The sequence below is a fragment of the Callorhinus ursinus genome, unplaced genomic scaffold (assembly GCF_003265705.2).
Source record: "Callorhinus ursinus isolate GAN/ISIS: 27379988/994484 unplaced genomic scaffold, GSC_fseal_2.0 scaffold44, whole genome shotgun sequence".
Classification (NCBI taxonomy): Eukaryota; Metazoa; Chordata; class Mammalia; order Carnivora; family Otariidae; genus Callorhinus; species Callorhinus ursinus.
Window position 1 is genome coordinate 6,805,591 of NW_027397106.1, and position 17,319 is coordinate 6,822,909.

Here is a 17,319-nt window from a genome sequence, read left to right on the forward strand (position 1 = left end):
TTCCGACTCACAGACTGGAACATTTCTGTGATCCGCTGTAATGCACTGGGAGACACTGGGCACATTGCTGAAGTTTGACTCATAGGGACCGGGAGGGGGAAAGAAGGGGGGAGGGTTGTGGGGGGGAGAGGAATGGGAGGAAGAGAGGAAGAGGAGAGGAGGGAAGGAAATCCCTTGAGAAATTTCTTTAAAAAAAGAAAACTTTCAAAATCAGCACCACCCCCACCCCCTTTTTCTTTTAATAGGAACAGGCTGGACCCTTCTGTTCCCCTCAGCAGGCGTGGGGGGGGGCAGGGGGGAGGGCTGGGCGGTGATTCAAATCAGATCCTGGAACTTTCCTCAGGCAAGTCGTGTTGGTGAGGGGTATGCGGGGGGGGGGCGCGGCGGGGGTGTCCGTCTGGGATTCCTTGCCCGGGACTTGGGACTCCACGAGTGTCCCATGTCCCTATGTGCGGCTGTTGGCCGGTGGGCTGTACGTGCACGCCCTTGCCAGCGCGGGGGTCCCTCCCAGAAGTGTGTCTGTGTGAACGATTCTGCCCCTGTGTAAACAGGGCTGTGCGCTCGTGTACGCTGTGTGTGCAAGGCTGCGTGCGCTCAGGTATCGGGGTTTCCGGGAATTGTGCGCCGGTCGGCGCGCCGCGCCTCGGGCTGGGCGGCAGCGCGGCGGCCGCGCGCGGGTCGGGGCCGCGTCCCGCGTTCCGGGCTCGGCGCTGCCTCCCGGGCCGCGCGGGGTGTCCGCTGGCCGCCCGTGCGCCGCGCCGGGCAGTGTCTGCCGCGGTGGTGTGTCCCCGGGCCGCGAGCGCCTGCCCCCTCCCTCCCCTCCCCCTTGGCCCGCTCTCAGACTCAGATAAAGCATTTCCTTCCATTGTCATCCTACCCGGCCGGCCGGGCTGCCAGGGCCCTCCCCCTCCCGGCCCCCTCCCTTCCTCTCGCCGTCTCTCAGTCGCTCTGCAGCCGCCGGCGACTGGGGGGATGTGAGGCCGGCGCCCCAGCCCCCCCGCCCCGCCATGAGCCCCCCGCTCTGAGGGCCCCGGCCCCTGGATGCACAGCCCCGGCGCTGGTGAGTACTGGGCTGCCGCCCCCCGCCCCGCCCGCCCCGCCCCGCGCGCGGCACCCAGCGCCGCCCGCCCGGGCTCGGGCTCGGCTCCGGCTCCGGCTCGGGCTCCGCGCGGCCCGCGGGCCCGGCCTGGAGGGCGCCCCCCGACCGCGCCCGCCCCGCCCGGCTCCGCGGGGGGTGCGGGGGGTCTCTGGCAGGGCCCCCGCTCGGGGCCGGTTCCGGGGCCGGAGGGCTCGGGCCTCCCGCGGGGCGCCCACATCCGCCCGCCCCGGGGCAGCGACAGGCCCGAGGGAGGGAGTTGGAGGCCCCGGGCCGCTGGCGCGCAGGCCGGGGCGTCCCATCACCCCCAAGCCCGGGGAGGACCGACCGGCGGACCCGGGAGGGAGGGACGGCCGCCGCGGGGCCCGGGAGGGGGCGGTGCTCCGGGGCGGAAGGTTTGGAAGCGCGAGGGCAAAGGGCAGGACCCGCTGAGTTGGGGCCGGCCTCTTGGCGCTGGACATCAGCGCCCCCATCCCGCGGGTCCCGGGAGGGCCGAACTCCGACCCCTCGGCATGGGGGGGGGGGGCGGGAAGTGATCCCCTGGAGGGAGGGTCCCGGACCGTGAGGTTTCTCTGAGGACCGTCCCCCGCCCTCGCTCACCCATCAGGACGAAGAGACACCTGTGCCCAAGTGAACTGCTGAGGTGCGGGCAGCGGCGCGGGAGGGTGGGGACCGCAAGACTGTGTACTGAGGGGTGGGGGACGGGATGTGCGCCCCCCAGGCCTCGGGTCTGTTGGTGCTGGGCAATGTGAGCAGGGGGCGAATCCGGCAGCTGGGCCGGGCTCTGATGCCCTGAGTTCCTAGGCCTGTACAGGGCTAGGAGAGAGCCCTCTGGAACTTGCAGGCCACCCAGTTCCCCCAGCCCCATTTCCTTCTCTCTGGCTACCCATTCGGATCTGACCTCTCCAGCCACCGCTGCTACCCTCCTACCCACCCCACCCCCACCACCGTCCTGGCCATCCCCTTGTCTCTGCTGGCTGTCCTGCATACCGAGGCCTCCTGCAGCATCTGGACACTGGCTGTCTTGCTGCTGCCCATCCCTCCCCACACCCAGAGTCAACATCTGCTTGAGGCCCAGCTCTGCCTGCCAGTTTTTAGGTTGAGAATGAGACATTGGCCCTCAACATCTGGACTCATCAGCCTGTTTCCGAGACTTGCAGCAGGACCCATGGGGACCTTCCTCAAGACCACTGCCCAGCCACTGGGCTGAAGGAAAGGAGACTGTGACTCAGTTCCCTACCCCCTAAAGGGGTACTTTGGCAGCCCATATCTCCCCAACAAGGACCCCATCGGCCAGGTCCCTAAAGTGGTTTGGCTGCCACACACACTTCTCACTCCTCACCCCAGCCCTCTTACACTTCCCAGGCTCCTTTTCTGGCTTCTGCAAACCACTCTCAGCTCCTCATTGCTTATCAGCTCATCCTCCTTACTCTCTGCTCTGTGTTCCCTCTATCCACCTCAGTTTGTAAGTGATTTTCTTCTTCTTCTGTAGTCACTTTAGAGGGAAACTAAGGTACAAAGCAGTCACTGTGTTGTACCCGGTGAACCTAGACTGGAACCGGCTCTGGACGACATACCAGGCCTCCTTCCCTGCCTTTAGTCCCCTGATGTTCCTCCACCCAGGAGGGACAGGCTCAGAGCTGCCTCTTGGCGTTACATGTAGAATGGCCCTGGGGCAGTGTTCTCCTGAGGCCTCTGTGTTCTTAGCTTCGGCCCCTGGGTGGGTGTCTCTCTGGCCACTTGGTCTTGAGCTGGGATCCTGAGGCTGGCAAGGTTGCATTTGGGTCTTGCATTGACCTTCCCAAGAATCTAAACTGGTCACTCTGCTTTGACACTGAAGCTCAGTTTCCCCCTCAATAAAATGGGGACAACATTTCAGGTGCACTTCCCAGAGCACAGAGGAAGAGAGGTTGACTCGAAAGAAATGGACCGGCGTCCACTGTAGGGGCTATCATGCTGCCCCTAACTTCCTTCAGGGATGCTGGACAGACCCCAGCTTTCGTCCGTGATGGCTTCTGGGAATGAGCGTTTGGAACTCTTTCTTTCTCCATTCTCTCCCCAGTCCTCATTTAAAACACTTGGGAGTGATGAACGCATGTGTGATGGGGGTGGGGACCCTCCTATAGTTGTAGGCATGCTGGCCCAAGGACCTGGAAGGCAGAAGCTGGCGTAACCCCAGCCTCCTGTTGTCTTTCTCCGGGCCTTTCATTAAGAGCTAGTAATTTTGAAGTTGCGGGGGCCCGAAAGAAGATGAGCTGAGGCAAGGTTCAGGGTCACCCAGCCAGGGAATGGTAGGCTGAGTGGGGCCAGAACCAGACCCTCTAACTCTGCTGGTGCCCATTCCCCTGGCCTTCCCCTCCTCTGGCGTGGCTGAGGTCCTGCCCATGCCCACCTTTCGCACGTTGGCTCTGGCCTGTCCTTAGTCAGACTTAAGACTGGCCGGGAGGTATTGCTAGAAGCAGGGGCCAGAGTAAGGCCTGGGAGCTGGGGGGAAGGGCATCTGTCCAGGACTATGCATTTGTGTGTGTTGGATTTGTTCACTAGATGGGGCACTTCCTCTGGGGCAGGAAGCTTTGATTTCCTGTGGTGGGGGCGTTGGTAGGATTAGGAGTGGGGGGCTCAGCTCTGGGCCATCCCTGATGTTGTTTAGAACCACAGAGGGGCACTTTCTGTCTAAGGCTGCTTCCCCCAAGCCAGGGGAGGCAGGAGGAAGAGCACCAGTGAGGAGGCCCAAGCTGAGGCCAGAGAAGGAGGCCACCAGGGCAACGAGATGGTGTGTGTGTGTGTGTGGGGGGGTAGTGGTGGGCAACACAGCAGGAAGCCTGGTCAGCAGGTGACCCTGCCGGCTATTGTGTTTCCCTGTGCTATTTCCCCCCTGTTTCTGTGGTAACCTTCCCCGGGGGACCCTGGCCTTCGGGCTGCAGGAAGGTGCCCCCAGACAGCCCTTTCCTTAGAAGCCTAAGTATTAGGAGGAGTCCTTAGATCGGGCCACCTCCCTAGCCCTTTTGGCTCCTGAGGACCAGGGCCTGGGAATCCAGGCAAGTGGTTTGAGCGAGTACTGATGGGGGTGGTACCTGGGTGTAGGCCCTCTCGAATCTCCTGGGTGGGGGGTGGGGGGCGGGCAGGGGAAGAGGAGGGTCTGCTGGACTTTGGGGAGGACTCTACCTCCCCTCATTCCATCTCTCCACTGTCGTCCTCCAGCAGCCCGCCCTCTACCAGGGGAAGGTGGACAGCCTGCTGCCTGGCGCACGGGGGCTGGGTGGGGGTGGCGGAGGCGGGAGGGATGTTTTCATCAGCAGAGCATAGCACCTTTGGTCCTGGACCAGTTCCCAGAGGCAAAATAAATTCAGGGGAGCGTCTGTTTAGCGGGGGTCACCATGTGATGAGTGTGTGTGCACCCTGGGTTTGTGGCGGGGGTCTGTTTGTGTGCCTCCTGGGCTCTGTATGTACATGTGGTGTTTCCGTGGCAATTTGTGACCCGTGTGGTGGCTCTGTGTTGGGTGTTTGGAGAGTATGCACACGTGTGCTACAGATGTACAACACCCGTATCGTTGTGTACCTTTGCAGTTTATTGCTCTGTGTGGGATATATGGACATGTTTTGGGAGAACGTATACCTGTGTAAGAGTGGCTTTTTTTTTTTTTAATTTTTTATTTATTTGACAGAGAGAGACACAGCGAGAGAGGGAACACAAGCAGGGGGAGTGGGAGAGGGAGAAGCAGGCTCTCCAAGCAGGGAGCCTGATGCGGGGCTGGATCCCAGGACCCTGGGATCATGACCGGAGCCGAAGGCAGACGCTTGACGACTGAGCCACCCAGGCGCCCCAAGAGTGGCTTTTTAATAGAAGTCCAGATGTTTGCTGAAAAGCACTGTCTTCCAGTGCCAGTTCCTGCACCATTTGCTTCACCTGGGAGGGTGTTAAAAATAAAGATCCTTGGGCCCCATTCCAGACCAACTCAGAATCTGCAGGGTTGGGGCCTAGGAATCTGGATTATAATACATGCTTCAGGTGATTCTGGTGCAAAGCCGTGTTTGAGGACCACTGATCGGGGCCAGTCTTTTCGTTTTTTTCTTTTGAGAAGACTGAGACCCATAAAGGTGTGTGGTTTGTCCAAGGACACAGGGCTATGAAGAGGAAGATCTAGGAGAACTCAACCCTCTCAAGACCAGTCCTGGGCCTGCCCAAGCACCGTCTCTGTGTGCATGTGTACACGTGTCCACACTGGGCCAGATGGGGCTGCTGTATACACTAACTGGGCCTTGACCTTTCCCCCCGGGGTGCCAGGCTTCCTGACCTTGCTCTTCCTGTTACATCCTTGCTTTCTCCCCCCTGAGGAAATCCTGGAACTGTTGAGCATCTACCGTAAAGGTGATGTTGGCAGCCGGGAGGCCCCATTTACTGAGCCGGTCATTCAGCTAGTCATCCATTCATTGGAGGCTTACTGGCCCTGCCGTGTGCCAGGCACCAGGCACAGATACGCAGTGAACCCATAGGCAGAGCTTCTGACCTCAGGGAACTTCCACTTTAGTGGAGGAGACAGAAACAAGTAGGCAAGTAAAGAAATGAGTGTATATATCTAGTTACACACTGTGATAAGCCCTAAGGAGGAAATGAACTGGGTGCAGCAATAGAGAATAGCAAGGTCGGACTTCCTTCGATAGGGTGGCCAGGGGGAGGCCTGCTTGAGAAGGTGACATTGCTGCCTTCTCTCACCTCCCCAGACCAGAAGTGGGCCCTCAGCGCTTCTGAGCGTGCTTGGGAACTGCCTGGCTCCCGGTGGGGGCCCTGGGCTGAGTGCTGGCTGAGGACTGGAGCCTTTCTCCTGGCACGGCAGGTAGCAGGGTCTCTGCTCCCCAAGCAGGCCCCCCTGAGGTTGGCTGAAGGGGAGAGGAGAAAGGGGAGCTGGACAGGGCTGAAACTGAGGCTGCTCCGTTGCTCTGAGGAGCGGCAACCTTTTCCCCGTGCCAGGCTGAGCCCGGGCCCGACGCAGGCATGGTGTGGGGAAGGCAGCAGCCTCTCCCCAGCAGCTCTCAAGCACCACCCCATTCCTGCCGCTCCAGCCTCACCTTCCTCCCGCCTCATCCCCTTCCTCCTCATCTCCCCACCTGGGAACTCCTGTGCCAAGTCCCTCCTCTCTGGGTCCAGCCTGGCTGCCTCGGTAGCCACGGGGGATTTATTTGCCTGGCTCAGGAACCACTGGGGACAGGGTCAAGACTTAGAGAGGACCTGGCCCTGGAAGAGAGGACAGACCAGAGAGAGGCTCTGGGGCAGGAGCCGGAGAAGACCTGGCAAAGGAGAGAGCCGAGGCCGGCGGATCTGGGGTCCCAGCAGGAGAGAAGGCGTGAAGGAGTCCTTTGGCTGGGTGCCCCAGAGCCTCTCCTGGGCCCTTGCAGTCTGCTTCCCAAACTGGGTGAGCCTCGCAGCCCAGGGGGCAGACGTCAGCTAGTCCCCCTGCAGTCCTACCCCTTCTGCCTCTCAGGAGGCTAACTTTCACATCGGGCAAGGAGCCCTCAGACCCTCTCACCTCCAACCTCTTCTGCAGTGGGGGAGAGGGGGGTGTGTTCCCTGGGGGACATAGAGCTGAGGCTGCGGGGAGCTGCAGCCCTTTCCTTAGAGACCGAAGCATCAGGGGAGCCCCCCCAAGTACGAGAAGAGCCCTCTTCTGCCCCCTCCCCCTACTGCCTCTGCTGGCATTCTACCCGGGGCCTCCTTTAGGCTGCTCAGTGCCCAAGCCCCCTGGACTCCACTCCCAAGCTTAATCCCAGCCCCTCCATAACCCCTGCGGTAGGATGGGGAGGGGACTTTTAGTAAGGAGGGCACAGGGCTAATCTCACCATCCCTACCCCGCCTCCTTCCCACTTCCTATTTTCCCCCATGTTGCCTGCAGGGATTGGAAACCCTGGTGGTCAGAGACCTTGGGCCTGCAGGGAGAGCCTCTGCCCTGGGAAGAGCGAGGGCTACCCCATTCCCGCTCAGGAGTACAGCCCAGCTCCCTGCAGAGCCCGTTCCAAGGAGCCCAGCGCTGGCTCCTGCTGTCACTCCCAGCCCAGGAAGTCTCATTCCTGCCTCCTCTCCAGCTCCCAGGAAGGCTGGGAAAGGCGGGGCCGGCTGGGAGCCGCAGGTTCGGAAAGAGTCCGGGGTGGGGGAATTCGGCAACTGGGCTGTAACCGTCCTGTTTTGTTTGCCCCACAAAGCTGCCCGGGCATCCGCTGCGCCGCCGGGGCGTTCAGGTTGGAGAACTGCTCTCAGAATGACAGGCTGGTGGCACCCGGTTGGGGCAGGGGGTGGGGGTGGGGTGCAGGGGGGAGCCCCCAGCGAGGGGGAGCTGGAGGGTTAAAAATAGCAGCAGCCGGGTTTCGGTTAGCAAATGTGGAGGCGGGGAGCTGGAGGCGGGGCAGGAGGCGGGCAATGTTTGCCCGCCGCGCAGGGCTGTGTTTCCCCTGGGTCCCAGGAGTGAGTCACGGTGGAGACGCTGAGGAGGTGCCGGCACTGCACCCCCACCCCCACCGGGGCGAGGGGCTGAGAGCAGCCTCGTCGCTGTGGTTCTAGAGGATGTGCATCCCCCTTCCAGGCCTTGAGGGCCGTCTGGAGAGTTGGGCCACCGGGATTGTAGGATGGGGGGGGGGTGAGAAGAAACGTACCCTTCTGAGGCCAGACACCTGGCTTGGATTCCGGGTGGCCCTGTGTGAAGCCGCGGAAGGGCCCTGAGTCTTGGTTTCCCAGTCTTTCAAGTGGGAATTTTCTCAGATGCGGAGACAAACACGGGGTGGACTCTAAAGCACCCTACAGATGTTAATTATCACCTTTGGACCCTCCTGTGCCCCTTGCAAAGCCGGGCATCAGAGCCTTCCAGTAAGGACACAGAGGGAGGGATGGGATGGCCTTGGCAGAGTCCCCATTTCTCTCCCAGACAGCTAAGTGTAACCTCGGGCACGTGGCGCTCGGTGCCTCAGTTTCTCCATGTCTGTAACCCAAAGAGAACAACAGTTTCAGCCCCATGGAGCTGCTATAAAGATGAAAGTAAATAATGTCAGCGCCAAGCCTGGCATGAAGCCGGTGCACACAGAATATTCATGATTATCGATGTTATTGTTCATATTTTTGAAGGTCAGGGATAGGGACCGTTGAAGACACGAAGAACAGAAACTGGGCCCAGCCCCAGTTCACAGACAAAACCAGGCCAAATTCACTGTTCCAGATTCCTCCACCCATAAGGGCCTGGGATAGCAGGAGTCTGCAGCCAGAAGTCACAGGGTGGACCCCTTCTTCTCTCTTGTAGTCTGCTGCCCCCGGGCTCCCCCAGCGAGGCAGGCTGCCAGCCGACCTCGGGGCCTCCCAGCCAGCTGGCACTGGGGAAGGGTCTGGGATGGGGCCGCCCTGATGGGCCTCATGTGGGATACCTTACCAGTATCTGCTGGGGTGACCTTTATTTTAGCCCCTCCCTGGCAGCTCTTAAGAGGAGCATAAGGCAGAGGAGGGCTGGGAAGGTCAGTGATGTCAGCAGTGAGTATTCCCAGCACTGTGGCCCTGGAAGAGGCAGGAGGCATTTCTTTCAGGAAATGACCATTATTCAGCCTACAGGCATTCATTAAGTCAGTCCTGATGTGGTGCCCAGCCCTGTGCTAGGCCCTCTGTGTGATTGAGGAGAGGCAGGGGTTGCGAGGTTGTAAATAACGCAGAACCTCAGAGGCTGTCAGCATCCAAGAATACGGTGCATGGAGTCCACGAAAGCCTGCTGTCTTAGTTCTCGTGGGAACCAGAAGCTGAACCTTGACTTCACGGCCCATTGTGACATCTTTATCCGTGGGGTGTGTGTGTGTGTGTGTGTGTGTGTGTGTGTGTGTGTGTACATATACATATGTATTCTGTTTTATTATTACAGAGGCAGTTCTTGTGCATTGTAGATGATCAGACAGCACAGACAAGCAAAAATTCAAAAATTGAGAAGCATTCCACTCCCAGCGGTCAGAGGCCACTGCCACAATACCTCTTCGCATCTCCCTGTTTCCCGACATGCCTTTCTAGGTCATAGTTTTTATGAAAATGAGATTACACTGCACATGCTGGTTTTTCAGTGCTTGCCACCTTCCACAACAGTAAATTTTAATCTCATCGAATTCCCACTTGGTCAGAGATCGTCCTTCCCAGCTGGTTTGTCCAAATCAGTACCCGGGACCATGCGTCTGTTTACTGAGTTCCCTGAAGGCTGTGCGAACACGCTGGCTGCGTTTGTGGTCCGGAAAAACCCTGGCCCACCAAATCCCAAGGGCAGCCGCAGAACCCTGGCCGCAGAAGGGAATCCTGTCACCGGGAGAATCTGCCTAGCAGACCTCTGCCATCTTCCAAAAATAATAGGCAAAATGAGGGGGATGCCCAGGCACAAATGGGATGGGGATCTCTGGGTACTTACTGTCATTAATATTAATGTGGCACCCCGTGAGTGCCAGCATTCATAGCTTATTGCTATTAATGGCCTCCTGTATCTGTGATGGCCTCCTCTATCTGTGATGCCCCCAGGCCTGGGAGCAGGCCCTGGTCTCCACAGTGGCCTCTGCCTTCCCCTGCCCCAGCTCCAAGGGCACTGATGGTCTTTGGCTGTGTTCCTGGTCCCCAGGAGTCTGCCCTCAAGGAGGGTGCTCTGTTCTGCACTGGGGGGTGCCTCCGTCTCTTCCACCTGCCCAAGATCTGCCTGTGTGTCTGAGTCCTGGGGAGAGAGAAGGAGTTGGGGGGGGGGGGAGAGGGAGGGAGTGCGAGCTTCTCTTCCCAAGGGAATTCACTCCCAAGTAGCTGCTCCATGGGTGACTTGCTCTGGTTATGCAACCTGCATTTTCTCCAGTGCTTGACAGTTTCCAGAATGCCTGCACACAGCATCTGATCCTCCCTGGCAGCCCTGGGAGGGTTGCTTGTTTGCTTATATCCTGCTGGAGCCTGCTTACAGGAAACAATGAAATAGTAACATGTATGTTTAAAAAACAGGGAAAACAGAAGATGAAAAAGGAAGTGAAGATGGGTTTGGGAGTGCCTCCTGGAGACAAAAGGCCTGTGAAGGACACAGGCGGAGATGACTATCTCTGCTGTTATTTTTGTTGCCGTGGATGTTTTCTGGGTGGAATACTAGCGCGCTGTGGGAACACACCGCCTTTGGGGGGCACACCCAGGCCTTCAGATGCTGAGATTCACTGTGTCCTCTGGCCCCTCGGTGACCCCACCTCACCACCTGGGGAGGTGGGCGGACCTGGGTGCCAGGGTCACGATTATGAGCTTAGGTCCTGGGGCCCCAGGAGCCCACTTACGAGCTGTGTGGCCTCTGCAAGCTTCTTAAAAACCCCACACCTCAGTTTCTCCCTTTGTATAAGGAGGATGCTTGGAGCATCTACCAGACAGGGTTTTTGCGAGGACGAGGACCAAGTGAGAGAGTGCGAGTAAGATGCTTCGCACGGTAACAGGCACACAGTGGGCATTTGGTACAGAGTTGTGGATTGTCACTAATCTCATTCGTTAATAATTATAAGTTACTAATTATTAATAGTACTAATCTGATGGCTTGAACTTCTCCCTGGCAAGTCTCTGGAGTGGGCTGAGTGGCCTCCCGGTGGTACAGGTGGGAGGAGCCAGGGAAGGCACATCTTGTGGCTCATGCGGTTGGCAGAGGGTGGGGGGCGAGCGGGATTGGGGGACGTGGGAGGCAGGACCTGGCTAAGGGGGGGCCCAGAAGCCGAGGGAACAAGGAGCAGTGCGAGGGAAGGGATATGAGACCTTGGAGGGGAGAAGGAGCGGCTCGGAGAGGCAGCCCCGGGGCGGGGACTGTGCTTCCTGTTGGGGCAAGCGCTGGCCCTTGAGAAAGACTGTCTGGGGCTGGCTGCTAAGAGGGAGCAGCTGGTCTAAGTGGGGCAGCAGGGGCTGGGGGAGGGGAGAGACAAAGGCAGAAGCTGACGGAACCTCCACTCCTCTCCCCCCATTACAGATGGGGCCCCCATCTTGACTGCTCAGGATGTTTTGCTTACGATAGGAAAGATGGTGGTTAGATACCATGGTGAACTTCCTATCTCAGGGATTGGAGCTCCTGGAGCAGGGGAGTGAGGGTAAGTGGGCTCTTAGCCTTTGAGGGCTTTCAGGACCTGAGAAACCCTGGGGCAGTCTGACCAGGGGGCTGGGAGTTGGGGGGGAAACGTGCCGGCTCAGGAATTCCCTAGCGCTCAGGGCCGGCCTGGCTGTCCGGAGAGGGTGGTGGGTGACAGGAAGTGGATGCAGGCTCTCTGAGGCCAGCCACCCTGAGCAAGAGGCTCTCTGCCTGCCCCTTTGCACCTCTACCGAGGACAGGCAGGGAAGACGGAGTGGTGGTCTGGGAGGCCCCCGGAGGTGGGCAGGGCTTGGACGAGCCCCTGTTTCTCTTTGCCAGAGGATGGCGAGGCTCCGCCGAGAGTGCCAGTCCCAGGCACCGACAGCTGCACACGACTCGGGATGGCTTGGTTCCCTGGGCCTCAGCGTCCGGGGGGTCCGGGGCGGGGGGGGGGGGCCGGGGGCGGGGGGGGGGGGGGGGGGGGGGGGGGCCGGGGGGGGGGGGGGGCAAGGAGCCAGGAAGGACGCTTTCCCACCCCCAGGGAGCGCGAGCTGCCGCTGCCATGGTTACGTCTGCTTCCTGTTTGATTCATCTCAAACAGCAGAAGGAGGGGTGCCGGCCCCCAGCTCGGGCCACCGCTGCGTGGGGCTGTTTACAACAGCCGCATGTGGGATTCCCAGAAAGAGACTCCAAACCGGACATCCTGCGGCTGCAAAATACCCAGGTGTCAAGAGCTAAAAATAGCTGCCCTAGGGCCCCAGGCAAGGGGCAAGGGGCATGCTCACCGCAGGGGCGGAGGGCCGGCCTGTGGCCTCCCATCCAGGCTGTGCGAGCTGCAGGGCTTCAGTCCCCTCGCTGCTCCCCCCCCCCCCCCCCCCCCCCCCCCCCCCCCCCGAACTTGGGCTGACAGGGGGCCTTTGTCTGGGTGGCCGTGGCCCAGGCCACTCACCTGTGAGGCAGGCCTCTGCCCCAAGGGCAGCTAGCCCCTCTGCCTGCGAGCAGCCCAGCTTGCTTTGGGACGCTAATGAGAGTCTCAGAGGGACTTGGGAGCTTCTAGAGAGGGGACGTAGCAGGCAGTGGAGAGCAGGGAGAATGAAGCCGATGCTCTTCCAAGACTGCAACCTGTCACCAGCCCCTTGCTCCCACATGCAGTCTGAAATCATTGCTTGGGATCTTCGAAGTCAGCAGTTGCTGTCCATAAGTGATTCTTCAGGACAGTCTTCCTGGGGACCCGGAGATGAAATAGGCAGCTTTTGCTCTCTAACCTCCAGCAGGCCTGGCATCTGCCGCTGGGACTGGTCTCTGCGGGGCTGTGTGCTCTTTCCATCTTTCCCTGTGCTGAGCCAAGTCCTGCATTTGCTCCCTACCTGCCGGCCTGTGGGAGCAGACGCGCCTGGGAGGAGCCGGGGAGGGTATTGGTTGAGAACATGGATTCTGGAGCCCGGGTGCCTGGCTCAAGTCCCAGCTGAGCCACTCCCACGTTATGGGACTTGAGACAAGTTATTTAATCCCGCTGGGCCTCAGTCTACAGATCTATGTAATGGGGATAAAAACTAACTGCCTCTTCTGGTGAGGGTGAGATGACTTAGCACATGTAAGGCACTCAGAACAACTGGCCCACAGTGAAGTGTTTGTTTACAAAAGTTCCCATGGAAGAGAAAGGGAGGGAGTACCGTCATAAGAGGTGGGGCAGGGAATGCATCGGGGAGAAAATGCACTGGGGCAGAAGAGGAGAGGGTGCAGCTGGGACCAGACGCTGAAATGCGTATGCCAGAAGGGAGGCCGCAGCCCAGTTCAGGGACAAATGGTAGTAATGCAGACTATTGAGGGAGCACCTACCGTGTGCTAGGAGCTTCACTCACAGCGTTGCTAATCTCAGATGACCTCTTCCAAGTGCATGTTATTCTTGCCCCTTGGGGCAGCCAAGGCTTGACTAGGTTACACTGTGTCCCTGGCTCTCCCTGTGGGTCACCAGGGGAGCCAGAGTTTGAACCCACGTCCGTCTGACCTCAAAGCCAACGTCCTCTATGCTGTGGACCCTCGCTTCCATTACTCTGTGTGGCAGGAGTTTCTAGCCAGCTTGCAGCCCCCTGGGTTCTGGAGAAATCTGAGCAATAAGCAGCTTTGTGCCAAGATAATGAGCAATAGAATTAATAATGAGCAAGAGAATTTCTGGAAGGTGAGGGAGAGATAAGAAACCGTTAGAAAAAGGGTTGATTCTAGGGAAGTTCTTGGGAGTTGGATGACTGAGGAAGTTTTTGTCTTACACTTTTCGAGACTCTGAACTTTTTAGTATCTGCAAGTCGTCTACTTTTTAATTTTTTAAAAAAATTGTGGGCTCTATGTGAAACTCGTTGAAAGTGAGAAGCGATTTCGTTCATACGCCCATGTCTTCAAGGCCTGGAGCCGTGACCTCACATGGGAGTACTGGATGCCTGCATTTGGGATTGCCTTCTTGGCCTTCCCCTGCCCTGGCCTGGCCAGGCGGCTCCCCCGCTGGGGGACCGTGACCTAGCCCCTTTCCCTCGCTCTTGCCTCCTCTTGAAGTGAGAGGGTTGGCCAGAATAGGCGCTCGAGCCCCATCAGCTCCTAAGGTTCTCAGATTCTGTGACGGGAATGAGAGAAGAGAAGAGCCTCTCCTTGGTGCTCAGTGCTCAGTCTGTGTCAGGAGGGCCTGGCAACCGTGATTTCTTTCTTTCTCGTGTTTATTTATTCTTGGATCTTCCTGAAGCCGTTTCAGCCCCAGCTTTCATCTTCTTTGCCAGCCCCCATGCAGAGTCAAGCTTTGTCCTGCTTGTGTCAGGGAAACAGAACCAGAGCCGCAATGTGGGGTGTGGAGGGAGCCAGCCCTGAACCCGGGACCTGGCCTCCTGCCGTTGTCTTCTTTCCTCTTGCCCGCTGGGGCCCAGGCCTTCCTGCTACTCCTCTACAGCTGGTTGGGAGATCAGGGAGGTGGGGACGGCCTCAGAAAAGACATCAGAGGCGTGGGCAGGGGGCTTCTGCTCCTAGGGAAGCCCTCTTCCTGACAAAGGGCCTGAAACACCTGGGAGAGCAGGTGAGCAGGCCGGGCTCAGGTCTCCCGCCACCTTGCGCCTGCCTTGGGGCAAAGTCCCATCTGTGGGGGAGGTGAGGCCCAGGCCCACAAAGTAGGAGTGGGAGACCAGCTTGCACAGGGGCTTGGGGGGCCTTCGTGTCTGCTCTGGGGGCTTCTGAGGGCTGCAGTGGACCCACTGGGGCAGTATTTCTGGGGCTCTTTGGTTCTGTGTGAGGTCAGGTACGCTGGCTTGGGAAGGTAACTTGGTAGGCCCAGGTGCCTCGGTGCCAAGTAAACCACCTCTTCAGTCTGACTGTGGCGGCTTCTGAAGGTAGAGATCAGGGAGGGAGCCAGGATTCCAAAATGGAGAGCTCTCCACCCTGGCGGGGAGCTGTGTGGAGAAGGGTCCAGGCCTAGGCACGGTTCAGGCCCTCAGGTCCATTCACTCCTGATTTTATTGGTCTGGTCCCAGAGTAGTGGTAACAGCACCCCAAGAGGGGCCAATGAGAAGAAGTGTCCCCCAGATCATGGCCAAGCCTGGTTTGCAGAATGTTCGCTTTCTGGTTTTAGTTCAGCCAGCAGCTGGGTCCCCTTAGACACCTCTCCTCTCTCTGGGACACGGGAGAGCTGTTGCACAGGTCTTACCTTTGTTGCTTTGGGCTCTTCTGAACTTAAAGGCTGTCGGCACAGAACCAGGGCACTGGGGGAGAAGCAGAACTTTTTCCAGGAATTGCTTCTGGAAGCAGCCCCTGTTGGCAACCCGCACACACACAGGCGTGCCTGCTCCCAGCTTTTCCGAACAGAGTTTCTATCCTAGATCATCATCACAAAACATCCCTTTGGGCTCAGTAACAAACATTACAGAGTTCAGGGCCATTAGGTTGTCTCCTATCCAGAGAGTGCATGGTGTCCTGACTCCATGGTTACCAGGGGAGCAAGGTTTGGCTCTGCTCCCAAGCGTGATTGCTGCTGACCAGCCCGCGGGCAGGGGCTGAGGGGAGGTAGGGGAGAATTCCCACTAGGCAGGGGCTGGAGGCCCCGGACTGACACACAGGCCTGACTCAGCCTCTGGGAGTATACCTGGGAGCCCAGTTCAGAAACCTCTCTTGGGAGACCAGCAGAAGAAAGAGGAGGTCCTAAGAGAGCCTAGAGAGGGGGTTACCGCATCCTGGGGAGGGGATGCCGCCTGCTGCACCAGTGTTCCTTGGGGCTCACAGAGCTTGAGAAATCTTCATGCCACGTCCTAGCCAGGGGGCCGGAGGGGGTGCGCGGGGAGCACCATGGCATTTGAGTCACTCCTTCCTGATGGAGCCTGGCATGCGTGCAGCAAGGTGGTAGGTGCAGACGGGCGCAGCTTCCAAATGACACCATGGAGACCACGATTAGTGGAGTGTTGAGGGGGCGGATGCAGAGTGGGTGCTCTGGGGGGGGAGCGGGAGGGAGGTCGGGGGGAGCTTCATGAGGAAGCCCGTGGGCCTGGGCTGCGCCGACTTTGGGGAGGTAGGGCCGCCCTTCCCTACCCGACGTCAGCAGCTGGAGCATGGAGCACTGGTGTGTGAGGGCAGCCGGCCCGAGGCTCTCTGGGCCTAGAGCTGCCCCCTCCCGCGATGCCTGCCTGCAGGGAGTTCGCCTTTCTTTAGCTTCTGCCCCTTTAACACAGACCCAAAAGAACAGCGCCCAACAGTTGCTCTTCAGAAAATATCCCTTCTGCCCCAAGCTTGGCCTAGGGACGTCTTTGTGTGTCCCTCAGGGCTCCTTCCACGTGGCCTTCCAGTCTCCTGGACTCTTGTCCCCTGGGCCCTGAGCTGGGACAGCAGAAGGGAAAGGGGTCCATCTGCGACAGGTGACCTCAGATTCATCTCCGTCTTTCCCTACCCCAGTGGGCCTCTGGGCAACTTCGTGCCTCTGTTGCTGCCCAGCTCGGGCCCTACCATGGGTTTCATGGGTTCTGAACGGGGTGGGGGCGCTCTGGGCTCGGCTTATGAGCCTGAGAGAAGCGACCCTTTCCAAAAGCAAAGACTTTTATTTCAGGTTATTAAAACAAACAAACAAACAAAAAAAACAATGCTGCGCGGTTCTTGTCTGTGGGGGCACAGAGGTTGCAGGACCCGGGCTGGGGCGGCAGGAGGAAAGGGATTCCTACCGTGGGGGCCTTGGCTGTGTGCTCCAGACCTGCTACTTCACAGCTCCCACCATTTCTGACTTGGTCTTCAGGCCATGACCCAGCCGCTCCCCAACTGTGGAAGCTTCCCCATTGCCACCTGCTCCTATCTGCTCCCACCCAGGAAGCCTCTGAGCAGCCCCCAGCTACCCTTCTCTGGGTCCGCTTCTCCCCATCTCCCTCCTGGCAGCCTCACCGGCCATGCTCTCCCACCTCTGGCCGCCTCCCCTCCAGTTCTCTTTCCCTTTGGGTTCTGGGAGCCCGGGCCCTAGGAGGATGGTGTCGGAGCACATCCAGGAGGGCTGAAGGCACCGTTGGGTGAACTGGGGCCTCCTTGGGCCTGCTGTGGACTGGGCTCTGCAGGGCAGGATGTCTGATTGACTGGCTGAGTTGGGTAAGGAAGAGAGGGCTGGCGAGTGCTCGCATTCAGCATGGGAATTCGAGAGAAGGAATGGGGTGGAATCCTTGCTTTTTGGTTAGCTTCTGATGCAGGTGCCGGGTTTAGGGGTGCTCAAGCTAGAGTGAGGCCTCCCCGCCTGGCCTGGCCCTGTCACCTTTTCCCCACCCCTTCCCTGCAGCCCCTTCATGCCCCCTCTCTTCTCTCTACAGATGGGACCCAGGTGAGCCCGGGTGCCCGCTGCCCCAGTCCCCCTGGCACAGGTAAGAGACCCTAGGGCTCCCGAGGTGGGGAGGGCAAGCTGAGGGTGGGGAGGACATCAGAGGGGCGACAGAAGCCGGGGAGCTGGCTGATGGACCGGGGGGGTTGGGAGGTTGGGGTCCTGGGGGTGGGGGCGAAGTTGAGGTGAGGGTGGGGTGAGGAGAGGGGCCGGGGAGGCAACTCTGGATCTAGGCTGGTCCCACGGCTGCGAAGCACAACAGGAAAAGAAAAGGCAGGACGCTCCTCTTCTTGTTGGCTGCAGTGAAGCAGGAAGGCAAGTAGGACGCTAATGTCTATACTCAGCCCCCT

The 17,319-nt window shown here is 59.3% G+C and overlaps 2 protein-coding genes across 4 annotated transcripts in view; both read left to right on the plus strand.

The window, feature by feature from the left end:
- Window positions 1-920: 920 nt before the first annotated feature.
- HDAC7 (histone deacetylase 7) overlaps window positions 921-17,319 on the plus strand; it is a 35,762-nt gene continuing 19,363 nt past the window's right edge. The window contains exons 1-2 of one of the 3 annotated variants that reach the window (XM_025882724.2): window positions 921-1,060; window positions 16,962-17,012. In XM_025882724.2, coding sequence (XP_025738509.1) covers window positions 1,042-1,060; window positions 16,962-17,012 — 70 coding nt within the window. In that variant the 5' untranslated portion in view covers window positions 921-1,041. Of the gene's footprint in view, window positions 1,061-10,912; window positions 11,180-16,961; window positions 17,013-17,319 lie in introns of those variants that run through there. The other 2 variants (XM_025882723.2, XM_025882725.2) reach the window with 2 other exon arrangements.
- Window positions 1,803-9,494, plus strand: LOC141370747 (uncharacterized). Its single transcript, XM_073881859.1, has 5 exons — window positions 1,803-1,844; window positions 4,298-4,355; window positions 5,702-6,507; window positions 6,985-7,218; window positions 8,980-9,494. The coding sequence occupies exons 1-5, from the start codon at window positions 1,803-1,805 to the stop codon at window positions 9,127-9,129; spliced, it is 1,290 nt and encodes a 429-aa protein (XP_073737960.1). The 3' UTR covers window positions 9,130-9,494.

Coding starts and splice junctions, on each gene's coding strand:
- LOC141370747 (XM_073881859.1), top strand. CDS start 1,803: ATGTGCGCCCCCCAGGCCTCGGGTCTGTTGGTGCTGGGCAAT. Junction 4,356..5,701: donor GCCTGGCGCACGGGGGCTGG/GTGGGGGTGGCG, acceptor ATAAGCCCTAAG/GAGGAAATGAACTGGGTGCA. Junction 6,508..6,984: donor CAGTCTGCTTCCCAAACTGG/GTGAGCCTCGCA, acceptor TGTTGCCTGCAG/GGATTGGAAACCCTGGTGGT.